Source organism: Cebus imitator, unplaced genomic scaffold (assembly GCF_001604975.1).
Source record: "Cebus imitator isolate Cc_AM_T3 unplaced genomic scaffold, Cebus_imitator-1.0 Scaffold2, whole genome shotgun sequence".
In the NCBI taxonomy this organism is placed as follows: Eukaryota; Metazoa; Chordata; class Mammalia; order Primates; family Cebidae; genus Cebus; species Cebus imitator.
In genome coordinates, this window is record NW_016107317.1 from 11,704,973 (window position 1) to 11,728,991 (window position 24,019).

General features: G+C 36.7%; 1 protein-coding gene across 1 annotated transcript in view; it reads right to left on the bottom strand.

Moving 5' to 3' along the window:
• Nucleotides 1–24,019, bottom strand: part of ANO6 (anoctamin 6) — a 193,237-nt gene that overhangs the window by 78,346 nt on the left and 90,872 nt on the right. Inside the window, 1 exon segment of the mRNA XM_017529706.1 lies at nt 13,247–13,375. Within this exon segment, the coding sequence (XP_017385195.1) occupies nt 13,247–13,375 (129 nt within the window).

A 24,019-nucleotide genomic window follows, 5' to 3' on the forward strand; every position in this document is an offset into this window, starting at 1 on the left:
GCTGAGGGAGCCAATGCCAGTTCCAGAGATGGTAGAGGTTATGGCAGGAGCTTTCCATAACTACTGCTAGTCAGTGGTGCCAGCAGTGCTGGCAGCAGCCCTGTGCCCAGGACAGCAACCGTGCTTTTTCTCCTCCAACAGGATTTGGGTACTGCTTCTGGCTGCCTATCTCTAAGCTTATTTATCTAACCCTTCAGGAGAATCTGTGGATTCTCTAACATTTTTCTGATACACTCCTGATCTGCTTAAATTACAGCTCATTGCTGATACTGGTAAGCAAGAATCCTGACTAACCAAGTGGCCACAAACTAGGGAAAACATGTTAGCCCCAAACCTAAAACATGGTACAGCAGAGGGAGGGAGTATTCTGAAAGGACCAGACACTGTGACATTCTTTCCTTCAGGGGAGATGACTTGCCCTGAGGCTGTACAAAGGGCAACCCAGACGGTCTCACTAGCAGGCCATAGCAGGATCCATGCCTGTGTCTTTAGTATCCTCTAAAATTCAGCTATGAATTTCACTTAGCACGTGAAAGCTCAGGCCCAAGGATTTTAGGTCTTGGAGATAAATGTCCTTCTCTTTAGAAGAGCAGGAGAATCAGTCAGAAGAGGGTCTTCTCCCGTGGCTTGATGGGTACTTTAACAATTAAGCACTGGTAGGGAAAAAATCATGTAACTCTGTTCAATGGCCTTATTATGAATTCATGGTTCCCCTAACAGTTGGGCTGTCTCCTTCCTGGCCCCTAGCTATCCACCAGGGAGCTGTTCCAAACTTTTCAGGTACTCCTTCACTCAATACCTAACTTTCGGCCCAGCATGCTCTGCAGGTGACCTCGCCTCCTTGCTTACAGAGAAAAGGGCAGCCACACCCTGGAAACTCCTGCCGGTCTCTTTCTACCTATCAATAGCTGGGCACCACCTTCCTTCTTGGTATCAGAAGTCCATCTTTTTCATCTCTTCTTGAACTTACTTTGGCAATACTTCCTGTTTTTCTCTTCATTGCTTTTACTCCTCTGCCAAAAAACACCTCAAGTGTTTCCCATTCTTAAGAATATTAAGTCCTCCCATGGCCCAGCCTGCTGTTCAATTACTGCCCTCACTTCAGAGATGTCTTTTAATCTTGGTGTCATTAGCACTTAAAACAAGCCTATAACAGAGTAAGCATGCAATAAATGTCTGATGAGTGAATAAAGTGAGTGAATGGTGGATCGATGACTGCCTGTTATACAGGAATGAACTAGGGAGTATAAATGGCTGCAGTGCAGCAACTGGGCTCCCTTGTTCTGAGCCCCCCAAATTTACCATAATACTTATGGGTATTATAGGACATGGTATAGAAAGAGAGATACAGTTTAATTCTGAAGTGTACTAGCAACATATAGACAGCACAAGGGAATACTCAGCATGAAGTGATTCCTGGATACTTTAGAGTTTGAATAACCAGATGACAAAAGGAAACAGTCTTAGAATGAGCCAGCCCCCCATGAGGGCAGTTCTGTCAAACACACCAAACACAAAATATTTCTGTCTTGGTTGTATCAGCTGTATCAGCTATGAATGCAACATGCTGAATAGTGCAAGTCAAACATGTACCTTCTTGGTGGAGTTTCTAAACTGAGGCTGTGATTCATCACCTTCATGGGACTCTCTCTTCTCAGGCTTTGTTCTAACAGATAGCCCCTGTAGCTCTTGCAGTTTTGGTTTTCCTCTTACTTCTGGGCATAGTGGTTAGATTCAGAATCAAAACTGAAATCCTGGCTCTGCCATTTACTAGCCTTGTAATGTTTGAGCAAATAATCAACTCTATAAGCATCAGTGGTTTCATCTGAAAAAATGAAGGGAAGAAATAGCTTTACTTTGGGATTGTTTTAAGGATTAAGCATTATCATGGGCATAAAGCACTCAGCATGATGCCTGGCATATAATAAGCACTGAAGATATGTCAGCCATCGCCATTACCTTCTCACTACCTTTCAACATGCTCAACTTCCCTTATTCCTTTAAAAAAAATTCTCTCTACCTTGCAGGGCTTAGAGGCTTATCTCTGTTTTAAATACCAAACATCTAACAAAACAGGCAACTGCACGCACTCTGGCTCTACGCCATGCACCCAGTGACCCTTTCATCCCTGCAGTGGGACACCACTATACTATTTTACTAGAACCCCGAGAGTCACCTAGACCTTCCCTTCTTGACTCTTCTACGCCACTTGGCCATCCTGGTCCCAAGCTACCTTCTTTGATATCTGATGGATGTTTATTTTTTCATTCGCTGAAGGATGTGAACATATCTTTTTATCTCTTCTCTTTTGCCTCATTTCTATATATAATAAAGTAGGTCGCTGATGAGAATCTATAGTATATATTAATATCATAGATGCAGAAAACATTAGAAATACTTCTCTTCAATCTTATTTTAAGAGCTTGATATTCTCTCAGAGAGATGTACCATTATTTATTTAACCAATCTCAAATGGTTATTTAGGTGGTTTTCACCTTTTTGCTATTATGAAAAATCTTTGTGCAGCCATTATTATTTCCTCAGGATAAAGTCCGAAAAGTAAAACTGTTAAATCAAAGAGTGTATTCAATTTTAAGTTCTTTAATATGTATTGCTGTACTGCCTTCCAGAAAGGTTGTACTAATTTATTCTATTTTAGTACTTTACAAAGAACTCCTGAGATATTTACCTGATTTCTCTCAGGATAATTGGTAGGCCTTGGAGTTGGTTTATAATGCCCTCTATTTTACCACCAACTATAAATACTTAAACAGTTGAATCAAGGATAAGACATTTTTATTTGCTTAAACACATTAATATATCACCTTGGTGTCACTTTAATAAGACAGTTCTTGTTATTTTCCTCTGGCATGGCAATTCACAAAGAACCAGTGGAATATTTAAAAAACTGATCAAACCAGTTTCTTGGTTTGTCAGGTAGCTAAAGTAAATTAGCATATGTGTTATATTTGTCAAACAGGCACATATCAAGAAAAGACTGCTTACTTAAGAAAAAGATTACTTAAGTCTCTTCAATATGAAATCATCATCTTTACTTCACCGTAGAATTTACACTTAGATAAGTAACAGTGTTCTTGACATTTAAAAATTAGGGTAGTGCTGTCTTCCATGTTAAAAATGAAAGATAATTAATATTGCATATTGGCTGACATAGCCATTGCTCAATAAATATTTGCTGAATAAATGAATATCTGCGGCTACACAATTTTAAAGTAAAAATTATCTATGTGCCTTACTGGAAACCTTATATATGAGAATCTAAACTGATAGTCTATGCTCTCTATTTGGCAGTACAAAATGTTTAAACTAGGCTCACTGACTCTAAAAAAAAAAAAAAAGGTTTGTCATAAATTAAACTGTGTTGTAAATTCCTAGATCTCTAGGGGAGCAATTCATCTGCATTGCAACCAAATTTTATTTTTTAACCTGCTAGAATTCTAGTAAAGTCAAAGTGACTATAATCACTGAGAACCTATGTACATCACAAAAAGATGCATGTGATTCTATTACTGCTGGTGGAGAATGGTACTGGAGGTTCAAGGTGAAAAAGGACAAAAGCACCTGCCACACTGCAGAAACCAGTATGTTATTCATACCTCTTTTGAGAGGTTAATAAAGCTGTCAGGGAAATAAAGAATAAAGCAATCAGAATTACAAAGGACAGACTGGCATAATTAAGGAAGTTTTCTGTCCCTATGCACCCTGGATTACACATTACACATCTTATTTGGCTTAGTAAAGTCATTGTTGTGAAGGACTTACTTGTGAATTACACAGTAATAATACTGATTGTAAACACAAACATCTACCATTTTCTATTACCCAACTTTTTCAGTGTAAAAAGCAGGGACTGCAATGTCTAAGTAGTAAAATTAATGAATATACTATGATGATAAAGTAGAAATCAGTTGGGATTAATGAAATATATGAATAGATTGATTTCAAATATTCTTACAGCTTTGTTAAGCAAAGTACTGATGGTGCTGTCACTGTGTTTTCAACTTGCCAATCTTTTTTTAACCTACAAAGACGCAAGAGAAATAAGTCATAGGTACTTACTTTGTGAAAAAATTAGTCTAATTACTCTAAGTGCTATGTATTAGTTATATGTCATGTTCTCCAGAAGGTTTGGTAAGCAGAATACATTATTTAATTGGAACTTAATTTAAATTCAACTGTTCGCAATAAAACATTTAATGTTAGTGGACTCATCTGATAAGGAATTTACTCAAGTGAGTAATGTCTGTTCATTAGGGAACAAAAAACAGATGAGCATTTTAAATGATAGACATAAAATGGAGTGAATATTTAGCTGAAGTTCACTTCCAAATATGCCTTTTAAATTAATATTACAAAAGAAAGAAATGCTCATGCTGGGTAACACAGAAAACAAATTCAGAGAAGAAAAAATAAACACCCATAATTCACTGACAAGGTAACTATTGTATTAAGAGTACTATAATGTTTTTTAGTAAAGTGTTTTCCAAACTTATTTGCTTATAGGAACAACTTTGGAGAGCTTATTCAAACTGTAGATTCTTGAGCCCCTCTTCTGGAGATACTGGCTCAGCATGTATGGGATGGGCCTGGACAATCTATTTTTAACAAGTGACTCTTCTCATAGGACAAGTTTAGGAAATCCATTTTCTAGGACACATCTTTTCTGTGCATATATGCCTGCACAGGTGCACAAAAGCAGCTATTACTTTGTGCTTATCCCCGTCAAGCCTGTTTTATGAGAGAATTTGGTATAGCTGATTTTGCCAGTCCTGTAGACCTTTACAGATGATCTTAAGGTGACACATTTGCCCTGCTGGTACCAGGCAAATGACAGCCTCTTCATTCAAACCTATGGCCAGATCTCAGAAGGAGCAATCAGAAAAACACTTTTCTCTTCTCCGTGTCTTTTTGAACATGTTGTTAAGGCCCTCAGTAGGATAAAATATAATAATCAGGTCTTACTTTTCAGAATTTCATTGTCCTCGCTGTTTTTAAGGTTTCAGCCCAAAGACACTTCCCATTTTTGAAGTAAGAAGCAAGAACTGGATTCATTACTCTTAGCGATGATACTCAAAAATAAAACCAAATGTGCTTATACCAGCAACACATTTGATAGCTGTAATTTGAAACTGCTGATTCTAATTTAACTTATTTCTTTTTACCTACAATCTTAGTATAAACAAGTAGGGTGTAAAGCAAAGGAAAAGATAAAAATATAAAGACCTCCCTGCTTTAGTCTAAAATATTTAGGAACTAAAGATAGATTTGACTTCACTCCCTAAAACACTGAACACCTGCCAAAAGTTAGCTGGGATGTAAAACCACCCAACATTGGCTGCCACGTCTCTTACTGAACCTATCCTAACACGAGCCTCAAGTTTCCAATTCATGAACTACCTGTTGCAAATGTCGTTCCCAGGAAAACCTACCATGCTGTTCTGATTCCTCACGGTCCACCTCCACCTCCAACCTTGTGCTTTCTCTTTATTTCTTCAATTTGAAGAAGGTAGGCCAATTTTTAGTCTATGCAAGCATGTCTTCCTCTTTATGAGAATCCATGAGACAAATTTTTCTTGGGAGGATCCACTGTGTTGCTTTGGAACAACCAGTTTGGTTTTTATTGTGTTGAAACTTTATGTTATTAATAAAACCCTCTTATTTTCTTTGGCAACTAGGAAGTTGAGAGGCAAATTTGCAGCTGATCTCTAACTTCTGAACAAGACCTTATGGTTGATAATAAATCATTTTATTACCCTGACGCATGGCTTCATTTTATTTTTTTGGCTTTTATATTTCTTTTACCCTGATTTAGTCTTTAGTTACTTTCATTCTTGATATATTTCCATGAGGTGACCTTAAATACTATTTTCACTTTCCTCCTAACATTTATATTTAATTGATAAATAATTAATATATATCACATACAACATGTTGCTTTAAAATAGGAATATATAATGGAAGCCAAAACGAAGCTGATTAACATATGCATTTACAGGTCATAAACTTTTGCGGTGAAAACACTTAAGATCTACTCCTTAGCAATTTTTTTTTTTTTTTTTTTTTTTTTTTTTTTTTTTTTTTTTTTTTTTTTTTTTTTTTTTTTTTTTTTTTTTTTTGAGTCGGAGTTTCGCTTTTGTTACCCAGGCTGGAGTGCAATGGCGCAATCTCGGCTCACCGCAACCTCCGCCTCCTGGGTTCAGGCAATTCTCCTGCCTCAGCCTCCTGAGTAGCTGGGATTACAGGCACGCGCCACCATGCCCAGCTAATTTTTTTTGTATTTTTAGTAGAGACAGGGTTTCACTATTTTGACCAGGATGGTCTCTATCTCTTGACCTCGTGATCCACCCGCCTCGGCCTCCCAAAGTGCTGGGATTACAGGCGTGAGCCACCGCGCCCGGCAGCAATTTTCAAGAATATATTATTAACTATAGTCAGCTGTATAATAGTTCTCTTAATCTTATCCCTCGTATCGAACTAAAATTTTGTATCCTTTAACCAACATCTCCCCAACATCCGTGCACCTCCAGCTCCTGGTAATCACTATTCTCCTATCTACTTCTATAAATTCCACTTTTTTTTTTTTACACTCAATATGTAAGCATCAAATATTATTTAATGTCATAAATTCATTCACGGATTGCTTAACAACAGGGATATGTTCTGAGAATACAATTTCATCTCTGTGTGAACACCACAGAGTGTACATATGGACATACACAAACCTAGAAGGTGTAGTCTACCACACACCTAGGGTATATGGAATAACCTGCAGCTCTTAGGCTACAAACCTGTACAGCATGCGACGGTGCTGAATACTGTAGGCAGCTGTAACACCATGGTAAGTATTGGTGTATCTAAATCTAGAAACGGTACAGTAAAAATACTGCATAAAACATTTTAAAGACAATATACCAGTCTGGGGCATTTATCACGAATGGAGCTTGCAGGCCTGGGAGTTGCTGTGGGTGAGTCAGTGAGTGAATGGTAACTGAACATGAAGAGCTAAGACGTTATGTGCACTACTGTAGACTTTATAACACTGCTCACCGAGCTTAAAACACAAGCACACTCTATAGCTACACAAAAAATCTTTCTTTATAACCTTATTCTATCTTAAGTATTTTTCTCTCTTTAATTTTTTCTAACTTTTTAAAACTTTTGGTTGAAAACTAAGACACAAATATACACATTAGCCTAGGCCTCCACAGGGTCAGGATCATCAATATCACTGTCTTCCACCTCCACATCTTATTTCACTGGAAGGCCTTCAGGGGCAATAACAGAAATGTTATCATCTCTTGTGATAACAGTGCCTTCTTCTGGAATACCTCCTGAAGTAATTGCCTGAGGCTATTGTACAGTTAACTTACTTTTTTTTTTTTGTAAATAGGAGTATACTCTAAAATAATGATAAAAAAGTATACTTTTAAAATATACTTATAGTATAATAAACACATAAACCAGTAACAGAGTCGTTCGTTACCATTAACAAGTATTATGTACTATACATAATTGTATGTGCTATACTTTTATGTGACTAGCAGCCCAGCTCAGTAGGTTTGTTTACACCAGCATCACCACACACATGTGAGTAATGCATTGCACTATGATGTTAAGACAGCTATGATGTCACTAGGCAACAGGAATTTTTCAGCTGTGTTATAATCTTAAGGGACATCACGGTATATGTGGTACAATGCTGACTGAAACATCATTAAGCAACTTGTGACCATAAATAAATAATTTAATGTAGTATTAACATAAGTAGGGTGTTAATAACTATAAAAAGTAAACACTGCATATTAAAGTTAATAAATGAATACTTTGAGTTATACTATCAGTTATAATACTATCTTATTCGGCAAAAATAACCAATACTTAATATGCGTAAGACTTAATGAGGAATCAAGCCATATGATCACCTCAACAGATACAAGAAAAAGCATTTGATAAAGTTTAAAACCCCGTTATTATAAAAATGCTTAGAAATCTAGGACTAAAAGGGAATGCCTCTAACTTTCTAAAAGAAATCTATCAAAAATGTATGGCAAGTGTAATATTTAACAGTGAAATTTTAGAAACATTCCCATTAAAATCGAGAACAATACAATGGTGACTACTATGTGTATTGGTTTTGTTCATAGCCATTGCACTCAGACAAGAAAAAAAAGCATAAATATGGCAAAGAAAGAGCAAAATTGTCATCATTTGTAGACAATATGGTCTTCGTTTGAGAAAAAAGCATTAGAAACTACTAAAACTAAAAACTTAACATTCTTAGCACTTAAAAAAATCAATAGATTTATTTTACACACAATAAGTCATAATTGCATTTAAAATGCCTCTGACAATGGCAACAAACATTTTAAATACCTGAGAAAAGTTAATAAAAATGTACAAGATCTCCATGGACATTACAGGTTGAATATCTCTTATCCAAAATGCTTGGAACTATAAGTATTTCTAATTTTGGACTTTCAGAAATTAGAATATTTGCATTATACTTACCAGCTGAGCATCCACATCTGAAAATCCAAAATGATCCACTGATCATTTCTTTTGAATGTAAAGTCAGCACTCAAAAAGTTTTGCGTTTTGGTGCATTTTGGATTTGGAATGCTCAACCTGTATTATAAAGCTTTACTTAAAGGATGGTAGATCTCAATAAAAGGAGTGATGTATCATGTTCATCATAGTAAAACTTTTTGGTAAGCTTTTTCTTTTTTTTTTTTTTTTTTTTCAGAGTTTCACTCATGTTACCCAGACTGGAGTGCAATGGCGCGATCTCGGCTCACCGCAACCTCCGCCTCCTGGGTTCAGGCAATTCTCCTGCNAGGCTGGAGTGCAATGGCGCGATCTCGGCTCACCGCAACCTCCGCCTCCTGGGTTCAGGCAATTCTCCTGCCTCAGCCTCCTGAGTAGCTGGGATTACAGGCACGCACCACCATGCCCAGCTAATTTTTTGTATTTTTAGTAGAGACGGGGTTTCACCATGTTGACCAGGATGGTCTCGATCTCTTGACCTCGTGATCCACCCGCCTCGGCCTCCCAAAATTCTGGGATTACAGGCGTGAGCCACCGCGCCCGGCCTGGTAAGCTTTTAAACACTTCCCAAGAGATCTCATCCAGACTCTAAGAAAACTGTTCTAGTCTCATGATGATTCATCCAAAACAATGAATAACGGTTTTTAGAAGCTCACATGCTCTATAACCAATTAGTCTTACAGTATTTGAAAGATGGAATTAAATTATAATTATATAAGTTTAAGCTTGATCACTCATTTTTAAAAAATTATTTATCCTGCAGTATCCATTGGCCAGATCCTTTTGCCACACACTAAAGAATTCTTAAGGTCAGATATGAAATACAAATATATACTTCCATAAATAAACTTTTCAACTTCCAGGACATGAATTTTCCATTAACTTTTAGGAATGGATAACTAAATTTTTAAAAGTAAATCAACAAATAAATCATATTCAGCATTGCTTTCACTGTTTTTGTGTTACCTAGGCCTCTTCCCCATCTTCACCCTCATCTGAACTGTACCATTACTTGGTCACTAACACATTGGTTTGAAGGCAGGCAAGTGTCAGACAAAACAAAATTCAAAAGATCAGTTCTGCCAATTGTTAGCAGTTCTGGAAGAAAGCAGCAATTACTAAGAAAACTGAGCAAGAGGAATTGGAGAAATATATGTGAATTTGTTTTATATAAAACATCTTTGCTCTTTACAATAGGGATCAGACATATTTAGATACATTTAATCATGTACTGTGCCAGATGCTGCTGGCTACCTGCAGAACAGCCATTCTCCCCTCTTTATTACTAGGAAAAGTCTGCTTGTTCTGTTGGTGTTCTGTGACCAGGTGATTCAAGAGATGAAACACCAGTCTTATTTAGTCTATGCTAATGATGATAATTCCATTCATGTTGCCAGTAGTTGATTTAGGAAGAGACAACGTAACAGGCAATGAATTGTGAAAGGAAATCTACAAAGTGACCTTCTAAAGGAGATTTCTTTCCTCTTAAAAAACAGCCCTGAGAAACGGCATTGCTTCTTTTTGCCTCTGGCTACCTGGAGTTGCAGCAGCCATCTTAAAATCAACAGAGGACAATTTAAGAGCCAACATATTGAGGATGACAGAGCAGAAGGATGGAATGTCTTCGTTAAGCCAATAAACTCACCCAGAAACGGCTGTGTCTCCAGACTACTTGCATGAGAAAATAATTATTTCCTTTTAGCACTTAAGTCATTTTAAGTTTGATTTTCCTGTTATTTGTGATTTAAACATTCAAACATTCTGTGTCAAGCCCAGTACAGGATAAATGTTTGTTGCTGAAGCAACTGATAATCATCCTCATGTAAAATCTAAATGTAAATGGTTTATTCTTTTTAAAGGAAGGCATTGCATTTCTTAAGTGTTTTTGATAATATGAGTGACCCAAGTTATGTGATATTTGGAGGTTTGGCTAGAAAATTACTTTCTTTTTGCTTAAGGGATGATACATCCTTTTTAATATTCTATGTTTTTGGTGTTTGTAGCCTATCACTTCTATCTTTCTCCAGCCCTAAAAAGTGTTTAACAATATCCTTTAGATAAACCCTGGCAGAGTCAACCTTGGTGTTGCTTTAGGAAATCAATATGGTTTACAAATAAGATTTTTCTTTCAAAGAAAATCGGATTTTGAATTGCTTTTCTTTGGTATTGTCCTAAATCCTCAATAAGGCCTGACAAGGAGTATGATGGAGCTCACGAATGTTTTTCCCATTAAGAAAAATGTGATTCCAAAGCTAAGCTTTGCATTTTGGTAAAATATAAATTAAGTAATACGTGCAAATACAGTCTGAAAACACTTCAAAGCACAGCTTATAAAAACGAACATCAAGGTATATCAATCTATGAGTTCAAGGATTGCCAAAATTAATGATCATTTTTTTCCTCCTGATTTATGAGAGTTACCTTGGGACCTATGTTTTGTCTGAAGCAAATGCAGAACTGATTAATAATGTAAGCGGCTCTAGGGCCCTTCACCATAGCAGTAAAGCTCTTGTCTAAAACCAGAACTGTTTCTTTTATACTTTAATGGATTAGATCTGTTTAACTTACTTTATATAGTGCTCAATCCAGATCCATTGGCATATGGATGCTTAATGAATATTTGATGCTGGTGACTATGACTGCATAGAATATATCTTAGTGTCCACAGGAAAATGAAAGTACCCTAAGCCATTTTACTCTAGTGATAAAATTGTATAATAACAGGAGAGTTGTGCCTTTTCATATCAGGGCATTATTTTAAGAAAAATCCCAAATAAAAAGGGAAGATACGAGAATTAACATTTATGATCTAATAATGCTAAAAGATTACGTAACATCTATATATGTTATTTAATTTAATCTTAGCCATAATTATATGGACTAGGTGTTAGGATCCCACTTTCCTGAATCTAAGATGCCACTGACTGTATGGTGGCCCAATATTTTATATATTAATAAAAAATTCAACAATGAAATTATGGCACAGCATTTGTAAGATCCAACTGATTTTAGACATGTCAAATGTAAACAAGAAAAAGAAAAAAAGACTGATAAGAAAATTTGCCTAAGTCACACAGCCAGTTAGTAGCTCTAACAAACACAAGCTAGCTGTCCACCAAGTAATACCGTGCTCCCTTTTCGTAGGGTGGAGTTCCTGCTTAGAAATAGCTACCCAGCCAGAAACGATACTTTCCACTCTTCTGCGTTCTGATCAGTAACATGTGAGCACAAGTGATGTAGTTACTTTGTAGACCAAAGTGGTAAAGAAGCATGAGTACTTTCTTCAACCTATTTACCATTTATCTATGTTGATGCTCAGGATGACCCGGAAGTCTACCTGTGGAATATGGCAGAGCCTCTGTGAGGCTTGAGTTTCATGATAACTGCAAAGAACAGAGGCCCAACCCCAAACCATGTGCCAAACAGGGATGCTACATTTGACTCTGATGTGAACAATACACGCTCTGTTACTGTGTTAAGCCTCTGTCAACTGGGGGCTTGTTTGTTACAACTAGAATTACTCCAATAGAGTGGCAGAATTAGAACTTGAAGGTCAGGTTCCAAAGTTTGAGCTCATTCTGTTCCACCATGCAAATATAAAATGCTAAACTTAACCCGCTCTGAAACAAACAAACAATAAAAAAGTATTGATTACTTCATTTTTTAAAAGGTTTTATCATTTGGTTTGAAAGAATGGGCAGAAATCAACAGATTTAAAGGTGGTATATTTCAAGGAGACAGTCCAGACAGAAGCTCTGTGTGTGTGTGTGTGTGCGCGCGCGCACACGTATGTAGACAGGGAGGAAAAAACGACGACAAATGATTTCTAAAGTGGGTCAAAGTAACACACATTCACACATTTGCATTCTTTTTGGTCTGTTTTAGTTCAATGCAGTTTGGGTACAAGCAAAAAAATTCCAGGGAGTTGTTCATGACCCTGCCCTGTTTTAATACCCTGAGATAAAGATGGCCCTTTACCTAAAAAAAGCTTGGTGCAAAGGAGAGGGAAGAGAGAGCAGCTTGACTGGCAATGGCAATGAATGAAAGGAAGGGAAGGGAGGTGACAGAAAAAACACAAGGTCAAGAGCACAGTTTGAGGTGGAAATAAAAACTGTGCTCTAACCCTAACCCTAACTGGTTAGGGTTTGAACCATGGCTTGATCACTTGCCAGACTAGAGTCCATGACCTTGTATACTCATCTAATCTCTCTAAGGGTCATCTCTATCAGCCAGAAAATGATGTGATTATAGAATCCACCTCATATTGTATGAAAGGAGAACATGTATGCAAAATGCATATACAATACCTGAGTGGGCATACACTGAAAGCTAGTTGTTATCACACTTGTCATTATTAATCATTAGCTTCCTATCCCACCTAGTTAAATAGCCAGGCATGCTTTTAAGGTAAATCTCTTCTGTACAATACAAAATCCAATTCCTTGAAAGAAAGTCTGCTTTCAGCTGTGAAATCAAATGAGGTTAAGAGACCGAGGAAGTTCCTGATTCAAATTTACAAAATGTTTTGTTAATATGCCTTGAGAGAACATGAGCAGAGAAAATATGAAAGTATGTTTTGTGTATGATATTTCAACACCAGTTTCACTTTATTACTTATACAAAATAGCAGTTTTTCATTTTACAATATAAGGAATAAAAAGAAAATAGCATAAAAACTTACCCTTTGTTTTTCATTTGTACCCTTTTTATTGGTCTCTTTTCTACTTTCATCCTCATACACTAGAACAAAGTCAATTCTTCGTTGGCCATCATTAAAAAAGAGGGAGTCAGATTTTCCATTAAATTCTTCCTGTGTAACACAGAAAAACAAATTGTAATATATACAAATTTTTGGAAAAGTGCTGATTTGTTAATGTTAATTTTCTAGCTTTAATCGGTTTATTGTGAAACAGAAATACACATCCACTATTAGTTAGCTTACCAAGCAGTCATGGCTACTATGACTATGACATCACAAACATGGTCTATTCTTGGTGAAAGGAAGTCTCTGAATTGAACAGTACAGCATTATTCTATAAACTCATGAGAACATATCAATATTACATATGTAACACAATCATTCCAGAATTATTTCCACTTCAAATAGCAAAGGCCTATCAAGGTCGAATATGAACACAGTAAACAAAACTGCCTATCCAAGGTTATTTAACAAGAAGAAAAATCTAAGACAAAACATTGTTGATGAAAATCTCACCCTTCTTCTGTCTTATTTTCTAACTTTTTACCATTTTTCATGATTTCCTTTTGGACCTACCTCATCACTTTATAGAAGATATCATGGAATAACTTCAAACAAATGCCAAATATACTTCCTTATATGCAAAAGCTACACTAGTCATTGGTATTGTCCCCAAATCTACAAATGATGTCCCTCATACCTAGCATACAAATTTTAAAAAACCAAAAGAACCTTTAGGCCCATTCAATTTATCTTCCTTTCAATGAGGACTGTACTATTGGTGACTATCAGGGCTATTGCTAGATGAAAATTGTGCATGGGGGGGGGGGGAAATACACACACACACACATACACACACACACACACACACATTTCTCAGAATAACAAAGGGGAAGGGGGTTCCAGTGGAATACAGTCAGGAAAACCTGGTTATCATTGCAAACATCTGAAAAGTATACAAAAAGCAACTTGTTTTCTGTAGCCCACAACCTGTTGCCTTTGGTGGAGCCCAGCAGGAACTCACCGAAGTTCTGAAGAATTGGGCCTGGAATGAGAACTACATCAGTACATGGCTCCAGACACTCTTCCCTTGCACACTGGCACAGGTTGGCAGTTAGCTCCCAGATAATCTGGTCTGCATACATACCTCCCATGTGTGATGAAGACCATGACCCTTTATTTGAAGGAAAACTCCACTGACTTGGTAACATTTGCCTGTGTGAAATAAGTAGGTCAAACTCCAGTATGGTACTATTAAAATGCAATACCAGAGAGAAAAGTGCCAGTCTCTACTGCTGTGAAATCCAGGTTTTCTATCTCTTGGCAGAAGACACTACTACACAACGGGAAAAAGGGAGAAACTAAACACTAGCCTGGAAAGAATATGTAACAAGGGAACTGGCCTAAATAAAAAGATAGTTAAAATGCTGAAGTTAAATTATTTGTCCAAGATCTGAATAAAAGCAGTCAGATTAGGATCTTTGCTCAAATTCTTGTTTATGTGTAAGGGTGTCTGAAACTTTCCCTTGACAGCAAGTAAGACTGTCTTACTGTATCGGAATTTCCAAATAGCCTATTCCTCCCCCGATACGGTTGTCATTTACTATGAGACTAGAGAGTATTCCAGGCTCACTTGGGTCTCAATCTTTACACACAGCAGGATGCAAGAAAGGTTTACTGTCTAACAATAAAGTTGAAGAATTATACTATGAAAAATAAACAATATCAAAACATTCACATAATTAATTTGAAGTGCAACTGATGTGCAAATATGGAAAAAAACATGTGGCTCTCTCCAGCTTTTAAGACTAGTAAGACAAAGTAGCTAATTCCAAGAAGAACACAAAGGGAAAAAACTGTAATAACAATAGAGAACTACTAAAGTAAAAATATGGAATCTTCTATTTTTAAGTAAATTGTGAATCCATGTTTAGAAGCAAAAACCTTTATTTAAATATTTAGATTTCACAAAATATAAAACATAATAAAATTTTATTTACATGGCATGCAGTTATGAATTACACATATTCCTAAGTGTTTTTCCTAACTATAGCAGCGTTCAGGCATCAGAGTCAAGGCATGAGTAATAAATAAAATGTTTTCTTCCTCCAAAAAAAATGGCGCAAAAATATTAGAGAGATAGAAGAGACGAGGTCGAATGTTCTTCCTTTTATATTGACCAAAATGCAAAATGCGAAGTTCAAGAAAAACACCAATAACAGAGCCAAAAAAGTGCCAAGAACTGCAGGTACAGAAGGCTGACTTCTGACAGTGGAAAGACAAGTACTGTGGAAGCCGGGATGGGGAGGAAAGGAAGTAACATATTAGTAACACTGGACACACAGGGGAGCCACACAGGAAGTCAGCTCAGTAAACAGTATGTGCTGTAGGGAGTAAGTGAGCTTGTTTTTGACCAGACCAGGCATTCAGGAATGTGTTGACAGCAAAGAAGCAAGGTGGAAAAGAAGCCCATTCAAGGAGGAAAATATATCCTGAAGCTCAGACTACAAGTCTGTTTTAGAGTCAAGTGTGTCAGGATGTTCCAAGAACATATCTTGGTGGTGACTCTATGACAATCAAGGTGTACTCAGGAGTGGCCCAGAATGATGTTTGTACAAATCACACTGTCTGCTTCCTGCCCTGTTAACCATACTACTAGCTTTTGAAGGTTTGTGGCCAGGTCTTGCTTGTTCACCTTGAGTTCTCTCTCTGCTGAGAACTCAGGAGCTCAGGTTTACTTTTTTCTTAGAATTAAAAAAAAAAAAATGTTTTTCTGATGATAAAATATATAATCAACACAAAAAAATTCTGAAGATACAAAAAAGTATACAGAAAAAAACAAAAGTCATATGTAATCCCATCTCCTAGACATGAGCTAAGTTTCTTAAAATTTTAGAGTTCATCCTTTCAGGCTTAGAAATACATACATGCACGCAAGAGCACACAAACACACTAAACAAAATGGTATCATATTATGCATACTGTTTTGTAAACGTCTATTATAGACACTTGCTAGCTTTATTGAAAGCTCTACAACATGTATAATAGCTGCAATATAATTTAGTAAAACAGTTCCTCCACTGATGAGCACGGAAGTGGTTTCCAGTTTTCTGCTTTTATAAACACTACTGCAATGAGCATCTTTGTACATATGTATCCGTGCACATGTTCAATCACTATTTCCTTCGGCTAAATTCCAGAAGCAGATTTTAAGTGTTATAGCCTTTTTAAAAGCTTTTGATACATAGGTTGCTAAACTGTCATCCAAAATATTTATAAAATATTTATAAAATCAATATATCCACCAGCAGGGTATGAGTGCTTTGCTCCACCCTCGTTAGACTTCAGTGTTTTCCACTTCTCCCAATATGACAGTCAAAAATATGTATTTCGCTTTTTTCATGTACACCTTTTAAGTAGAGAGTTCTAACTCTGTTATGGGTACTGCCCAAATAAAATACTGGTTTTTTTTTTTGTTTTTTTTGGGTTTTTTTTGTAGAGTGCTTATTACTATCTTTCACTTATTTGAACAGTCTTATTAAACACTTTTCAGTAGATTGTCTTGGGTCTTCTTACTTTTGAAATTCTAAAAACTACACAGGTAACTGAGCAAGTAGGTAAAGGGCAATACAAACTAGGCCTATATGATTCTACGTGGTTCAGTCTGGGACCCCTGTCTGCTAAGAGACTGCTAAGTGGGGGAGGGCACCAAATACCTCTTCAAAGGTAAGCACTCAACATGAGTTATGGAGAGACTGGTTATGAGAAATTCCTATGCATCCCTGGATGGTGCTTGAACCAAGTAATCCAAACACAGAAATGGTGTGATTTATAGCCACTGTGAACCCTGGTATCCATTTGAACAGGTAGCTGGATAAGACAACATCAGAAGGAGTAGCAGCTCCTGGGAGTAGATGGTGTCCCAGCACAGTCTACTGGGGTTGTGGTCATGAAAAAGAAGATGGGAAATGATGTGTACAGTGACCTTAAAAGAGTTCATTTTTATTAAATCAGTCCCAAAAGGAAAAGGGAGAAATGTTCCAGGGAATCGTGAGGCAGCCCTGGGTTTAGCAAGGTGAACATGTTTTCTGTAATGTGGACACTCAACTGGAATGCGGCATGCTAACTTTAGAAGGGCGCCAACCTGTTGACCGACTATTATAATTTACATGCCACCTGCATAACTACTAAGTTATCAATTGTGTATTTTGACTCCGACATTCCTTTAGATTCAGAACATACTACTTATTTGGTATACAAATAATTTCTGTTGCAAATTAAAACTGATATACAAATTCTTTAAAAATAGTCTTGTGTTTTATAAACTAAATGGCTATAACCAGTTCTCAAACAGCTGAACTTGTTATTTTCAGCCACTTCTCAAGGATAGATGTAGTTCACTTATAAATAATATCATTAGATTGTGCCATGAAATGCCTTGTTGTTGTATACAAGGAAATGTTCACGTATTAATGGCTTCCTGATTTCACCTTTGTTTCCCTTTGCCTATGTTAAACTCTAGAGTTCTATCATTAGAATACCACATTTTAGACCCTGGTGAGGATGAAGGTGCAATGCTTTGAGCTCAAATATTTCCCTCTAGTTCATGCCAAGGAAGCAGTACTTTTATCAAATAGAGTTCTCATAGGACTTTAAGTATTCTTAAAATTTCTGAAAAGGGGGAGACGAAATATGAAAATAGGCCTTTGAAATGACATTTAAAATAAAATTTCCTTAAATGGCATTAATTAACAAGGGTGGAAGATGCTGAGTTAGGAGCCTTCTTATGGGATAGGGGACTCTTACTGAATCTTTTTCTTAAACCCACAGTTATAACTGTAATTTTCATTAGCCTGACTAAATATATGTATTTTTGGCTTTCCTGTTTTCCCACAGACTTTTGACCATTTTAATATCTCAGTTTAGCCTTCTTTAAAGGTGATCTGCAGAAAAGGGGAACAGTAGTCAATAAATGAAAAGAAAAAAATGTGAAAATGCCTATAGTTTTGTTTTTATACTCTCCCTTTCTAGAGGAAATCATCATCCACTTGGACTGTTCTCATCTGGAGGTGGTAATGTTGGTAAAAGAAATGTAGGAGAGATCAAACTGCAAGATATCCCAATAAAGCATTACAAAAGATAGATATAATAAAGCAAGACAAGTGGTAAAAGAGGACATTTGTGAGAGTGAATGATTATCCTCCTAGAGGCTAACCTCTTAAGGTTCCAATAACCTCAAGGCATCTTGCTTTAATATCCATCGTGGATTTAATATCCAGCCATGCTTACTTCAAGCTTTTCTGACCCTATAAGCATTTTCAGTTTGTACCATCTCCTGAGGAAGAATGATCTGTAGTTTTTCCACTTAGACAAAACAGTTGTCCTAGATTACATTTCTAAACTTTTAAAGAAATAGCTCCAATGTTATATTCTGGAATCAGTTAGAACCAAAATAATATTGCCACAACCAGATTCTTAATAATTTAGTGAACTTTCACAATATTCTATCCACAAACTTTAAGATCCTTAGTTTTATGGAACAACAAATGCAGTTTGACATTGCACCTGCACGTTCCCCTCCACCCCTCCTCTGATTCTTCTTAATTAACTATACTTCAACTGTCTTTAGCTTATCTATGTTTGGTCCTTATAAATACCAGTGGTTCCCAAATCAATAGCTGTGAATTGCCCCCTTTCCTAAGTCACCTGTGTTACATGTGACTGTGTTATGTTAGTAGACACCTGTGTCAGGTTAGGAGTCCTCAAATTTTAAGCTATAGCTATTCATACTTAGTTTGAGCTGAAGATGATAAATAAGGTGTAACTGGGGCGTAACCAAGTAGGAAGTCTTGGGCTCTTAACTAGGTTCTCAGATAGTTTTTCTGCAGCTTCCCTTAATGTTACAATCCATCACTCCCACAGTGACATGTGTTTGAAAGTCATCTAAGGGTTTTTCCTGGTACAATTTCTTTGGTGAACTCATCTTTTACAGGTTTCCATTTTCAGTCTTAGTACTGCCCTGGGCTATTTTTAGCTTTTCAGCTGCACAAGAGTGCTGTCATCATCTGTAACTCCCTAGTCAAACGGTTATGTCACGTGTACCCCTGGGCTGTGATCTCAGACAGCTGCTCTGGGGGTCAATGTTTCAACTTCATTCAAAGCTAAAGGAAGAAAAACAAATTAGAGTACCTAGTGCCCAGGAAAACAAAGGATTGTGACAAATCCTACCAGTTGGTTCACGTTTTATGTAGATACTACTTTTCTTACTTTAACTCAAAAAGCAGTTTACAAGAATGGCTGTTATTCGTGGTGTGGAAATGGGGATGCACAGATGTTTCCAAAACACAATTTTTAAAAAATGAATGACTCATTTAAAACAGTGGTACAAAAACATTTTAAGCTGACTATAGATAGTAAATAAATAAAACCTTAAAAAACTCAATGATTGGCCGCGCGTGGTGGCTCAAGCCTGTAATCCCAGCACTTTGGGAGGCCGAGGCGGGTGGATCACGAGGTCGAGAGATCGAGACCATCCTGGCCAACATGGTGAAACCCCGTCTCTACTAAAAATACAAAAAATTAGCTGGGCATGGTGGTGCGTGCCTGTAATCCCAGCTACTCAGGAGGCTGAGGCAGGAGAATTGCCTGAACCTAGGAGGCGGAGGTTGCGGTGAGCCGAGATCGCGCCATTGCACTCCAGCCTGGGTAACAAGAGTGAAACTCTGTCTCAAAAAAAATAAAAAAATAAAATAAAAAATAAATAAATAAATCAATAAAAACTCAATGATTGAGAATTTAAGAAATAAATTGCTCTGAGGAAATGAGGTTTTAGATAATTAAACTTTATACCAATAAAATAATTTTTAACTCTTAAAAGAGGATATTGAATGTAACTCAAGTTACTATTATTTCAGAGGTAAAAAATGAAGAGTCTAAAATGAGAATAAAGGACACAGACTTCGGTATCTGGCAGAACTACTAAGTTCAACTCTTAACTGTGCCACATACAACTAGCCACGTGCCTCTGTGTTTATACTGTGTCTCTTTTAAGCTAAATTTACTCATTTGTAAAAAGGGAAAATCATAGAAAGGCAGGGTTATTGTGAAGATTAAGTGAGATGATGTATGCAAGGCAATGGCACAAAACCTGGAACTCAGTAAAAGCTCCATAAATGTGAGCTTTCAAAATGGTGTTCTCTACCTTAATGGGTAACAGTTCTTTATTGATTACTAGCTGTGTTGGGTGCATTCACATTCCTTATAATCATCAGCAACTTCCACCGCAGCTTGTTTCTTCTCTCTATTGTTACTCAGATTATCAGGGATTACTTCTTTAAGCTATCAATTTACCTCTCTTTAATAGGTGTTGTGTTACCCTATTACTTGCTGCTTCCAACCTGCTTTGACTTGGGTAACCAGATTAACTGAATTTGTTGACATTCTCTCAAATAAAGGAGTAGTGCTTTGGTTTTGGGCATCAGAGGCTTTCAATCTTTCTTCAGGCTCTGAGTAAAGTGTGATAAACACGAGGGCCTTATTCCACAAAAGAATAAAACATGGTAAGGGCCATTAATACTATCATTAAATTGTATCCTACACCTTCTCCTAGCCTGTTTCAAAAGGAGGTTTAAGACATTTCACGTCAAGAAGAATGAATACAATACCATTAAAGAATTATAAACAGCATCGGAGCCAGAGAAGGTAGGAGGAAGAAAATGTACTAACCATTGGGACAATTGTAGTTGTTGTGATCTTAACATGAAAACTGGCACAAAGCCTCCTGGCAAGAGGGCAAAAGGAAAATATGTTCAATGATACAGTCCTGCTGTCAGAAAAAAAGGAAACATTCTGACTTTTGGGGGGAGGATAAAGTCTTATGTGGGACTGTATAAAAAAGCACCCCCTTTTTTTTTGCATTACCCCAATAGACAATGTCCTTGGCAAGCAATTGGGGTTATGCAATATCAAGTATAGGTGACCCTTGACTTTTTCATTTTTAATTCTCATATTGCCTCCACCCTTTTCAGATGACTATTTTAGATGCCTTATAATCTGATTCTATGTCACATTTTATAAACTATTACTCCCCATTCCTAACCTTCCAGCCCAACCACCGTTCTCATCAGTCTTTTGACTGTGTCATGGTCCCTCCTCTCTCTACTCCTTTGCTCACATGGTTTCTGGAATCCCCTACCCCTCTCCTAATAACCTACTCCTTACCACCTATCCAAATCTTAACTCTTCTTTAAGGTCCAGCTCAGTTCCTCCTTGGAAGCCCTCCTACCAACTTGGGTTCATGTTTCTCTCTTGCCGTACCACCATCTGTGCCAATCGATGTGGGCTCCATAGACCTCTGGGGGTTCATGACCCTTTTGGGGGACCTGCAAGGTCAAAACCATTTTTATAATAATACTAAGGTGGTATTTGCTTTTCTAACTGCATTACCATCTTCAGTGATGGTGCAAAAGTCGTGGTGTGTAAAACGGCCAGCACCTTAGCACAATTCCTCATTGGCAACAGACTGAACTAGTAGGCATTCTTCACCACCACATGATCACAATGAAAAAAACAGTCATTTCCCTTAAGAATGTTCTTGACAGAGCAGTAAAGTACTAACTTTACTAAATCTTAAATCTTGAGTACACATCTTCTTAATATTCTGTGGGAAGAAATGGAACTACCCATTAAACACTTCTGCTGCATACAGAAGTATGAGGATTGTCTCAAGGGAAAGGGATTGCAGGATTTTTGAGTTGTGTGTTAAAACTGCTTTTTATTTTTTCCACAGAATACCATTTTTACTTGACAGATGATGGACACAAAATTTGGTTACACAGACTTGAGTATTTAGCAGATACTTTCTCAAAAATGAACAACATGCAACTGTCATTTCAAGGAAAACAACTGACAACATTTACTGTTAGTGACAAAATAGAAGCTTTCAACCAAATATCAGAATTTAGGACAATTGAATTAACTACTGTGAATCTGACAGCTGCCTAATAGTCAATGACTTTTCTGTTGAGACTGAAGGTAATGTTAACAAATGTGATTTTTTTTTTCATATAATGAAACAAGTAAACATTTGTAAAATCTACTTAACTTAGTGAATTGATACTTTCCAACTAACCTAAGCATGGTGGTAAAAATCATGCTTGGGTAAAGATCCTTTCAAAACACAAGGCAAGTTTTTCACGCAGGGAAAATTCATTAATACAGTTTCACATTCCACATTGCAACCAATCTTTAAAAACTACCACTTGTTGAGTTTTATTGTGAAATCCAAGAAAAACATCCACAATTATCTGAAAAGGCTTTAAAATATGCCTCCTCTTTCTGACTACCTGTCTATGTAAGACTGAATCATCTTCATGTACTTCAACCAAAACAACATATTGCAATTTTTAGGTGCAGAATCATATATAAGAATCCAGCTGTCTTTTCTTAAAGAGGTTTGCAAAAGTGTATTAAAAATGATACCCTTCCTACTATTTTAGAAGACACTTATTCTACATAAATATTTATATTAATGTGTATTTTTATTATTGGTTATATTTACATGAATGAATACATATTTTTTTAATTTCTCAGTTTTAAGTTCTAATATAGTAGATATCAGTAGGTATATCGATATTTAAAAAAAATCTCTTTGAGGTTGATAATTCTCTTTTTAGAGTGTGAAGTGTAAGAATATTAAAAATTTAGAACTGATTTTTATACCATTTATTTTGGCTCTTAATTTTACATCATATAATAGTATAATACATATGTAAGTCATGTATTTGTATGTACATATACCATCACCTTAACTGGAATATAACATTGAAGGAAAAAATATTTTTTTGTTTTTAATCTGTAACAGCTAAGAAAGTGAGCCGACAAATACCTACTGAAGTGACTTGAGGTAACATATCAAAGTATTTAACATAACAATTTTATTTAAGTTTTATAATTAGGTTGCAACAGACTAAGTCCATTCCAGAAAATTCAAGACTCCATTCCATCCAAATGCAGTTGTCAGTTTGTATATTCTATTAACATTTTAAATTGTATTATGTTGAAGAAAAGTATTTCCCTCCTATCTTTGCACATGCAGTTCCCTCTTCCTAGAATCTCCTTTGCCCCCTTTCCTCTTTGTGGAGATTTTCTGTGGTCCCCCAGCTAGCTTAGGTTTACTCCTTGTATGCTCACAGCACACCTTATACTTCTCCTGAAATGTCACTTCTCACAACTTTGTCATTTGTGTAATTATTTCATTAATGTCTGTCTCTCACTGGACTATATGCCTCAAAGGGATACAGACTGTGCCACCTCTTCAGTGATATTTCCCAACAGTACCTGCTCAACAGGGCTACAGAAACATTAAATGGATAAATATTATTAAATAAATTAACCCTTTGTCCTGTGATATTCTATAATATGGCAGATAAATTAACAGGGAAAAATTCCATTACACATCACAGAAGAAATAAAGAAATCTGATTTCTATTTTTAAAGGAATTATTTAGAGAACAGCTCAGTGGGTGGCAAAAGTGGCAATGGGAAAACTGTGAGCACAGGGAAGAAGGATGGAGCCTACCTGAGGGAGTTGGCACTGAAGATGAGAAGAAAGGGACAGACTGAAGCTGTAATTTATACTTAGAATCAGCAGACCCTAGGCCGGGCGCGGTGGCTCACGCCTGTAATCCCAGCACTTTGGGAGGCCGAGGCGGGTGGATCACGAGGTCAAGAGATCGAGACCATCCTGGTCAACAC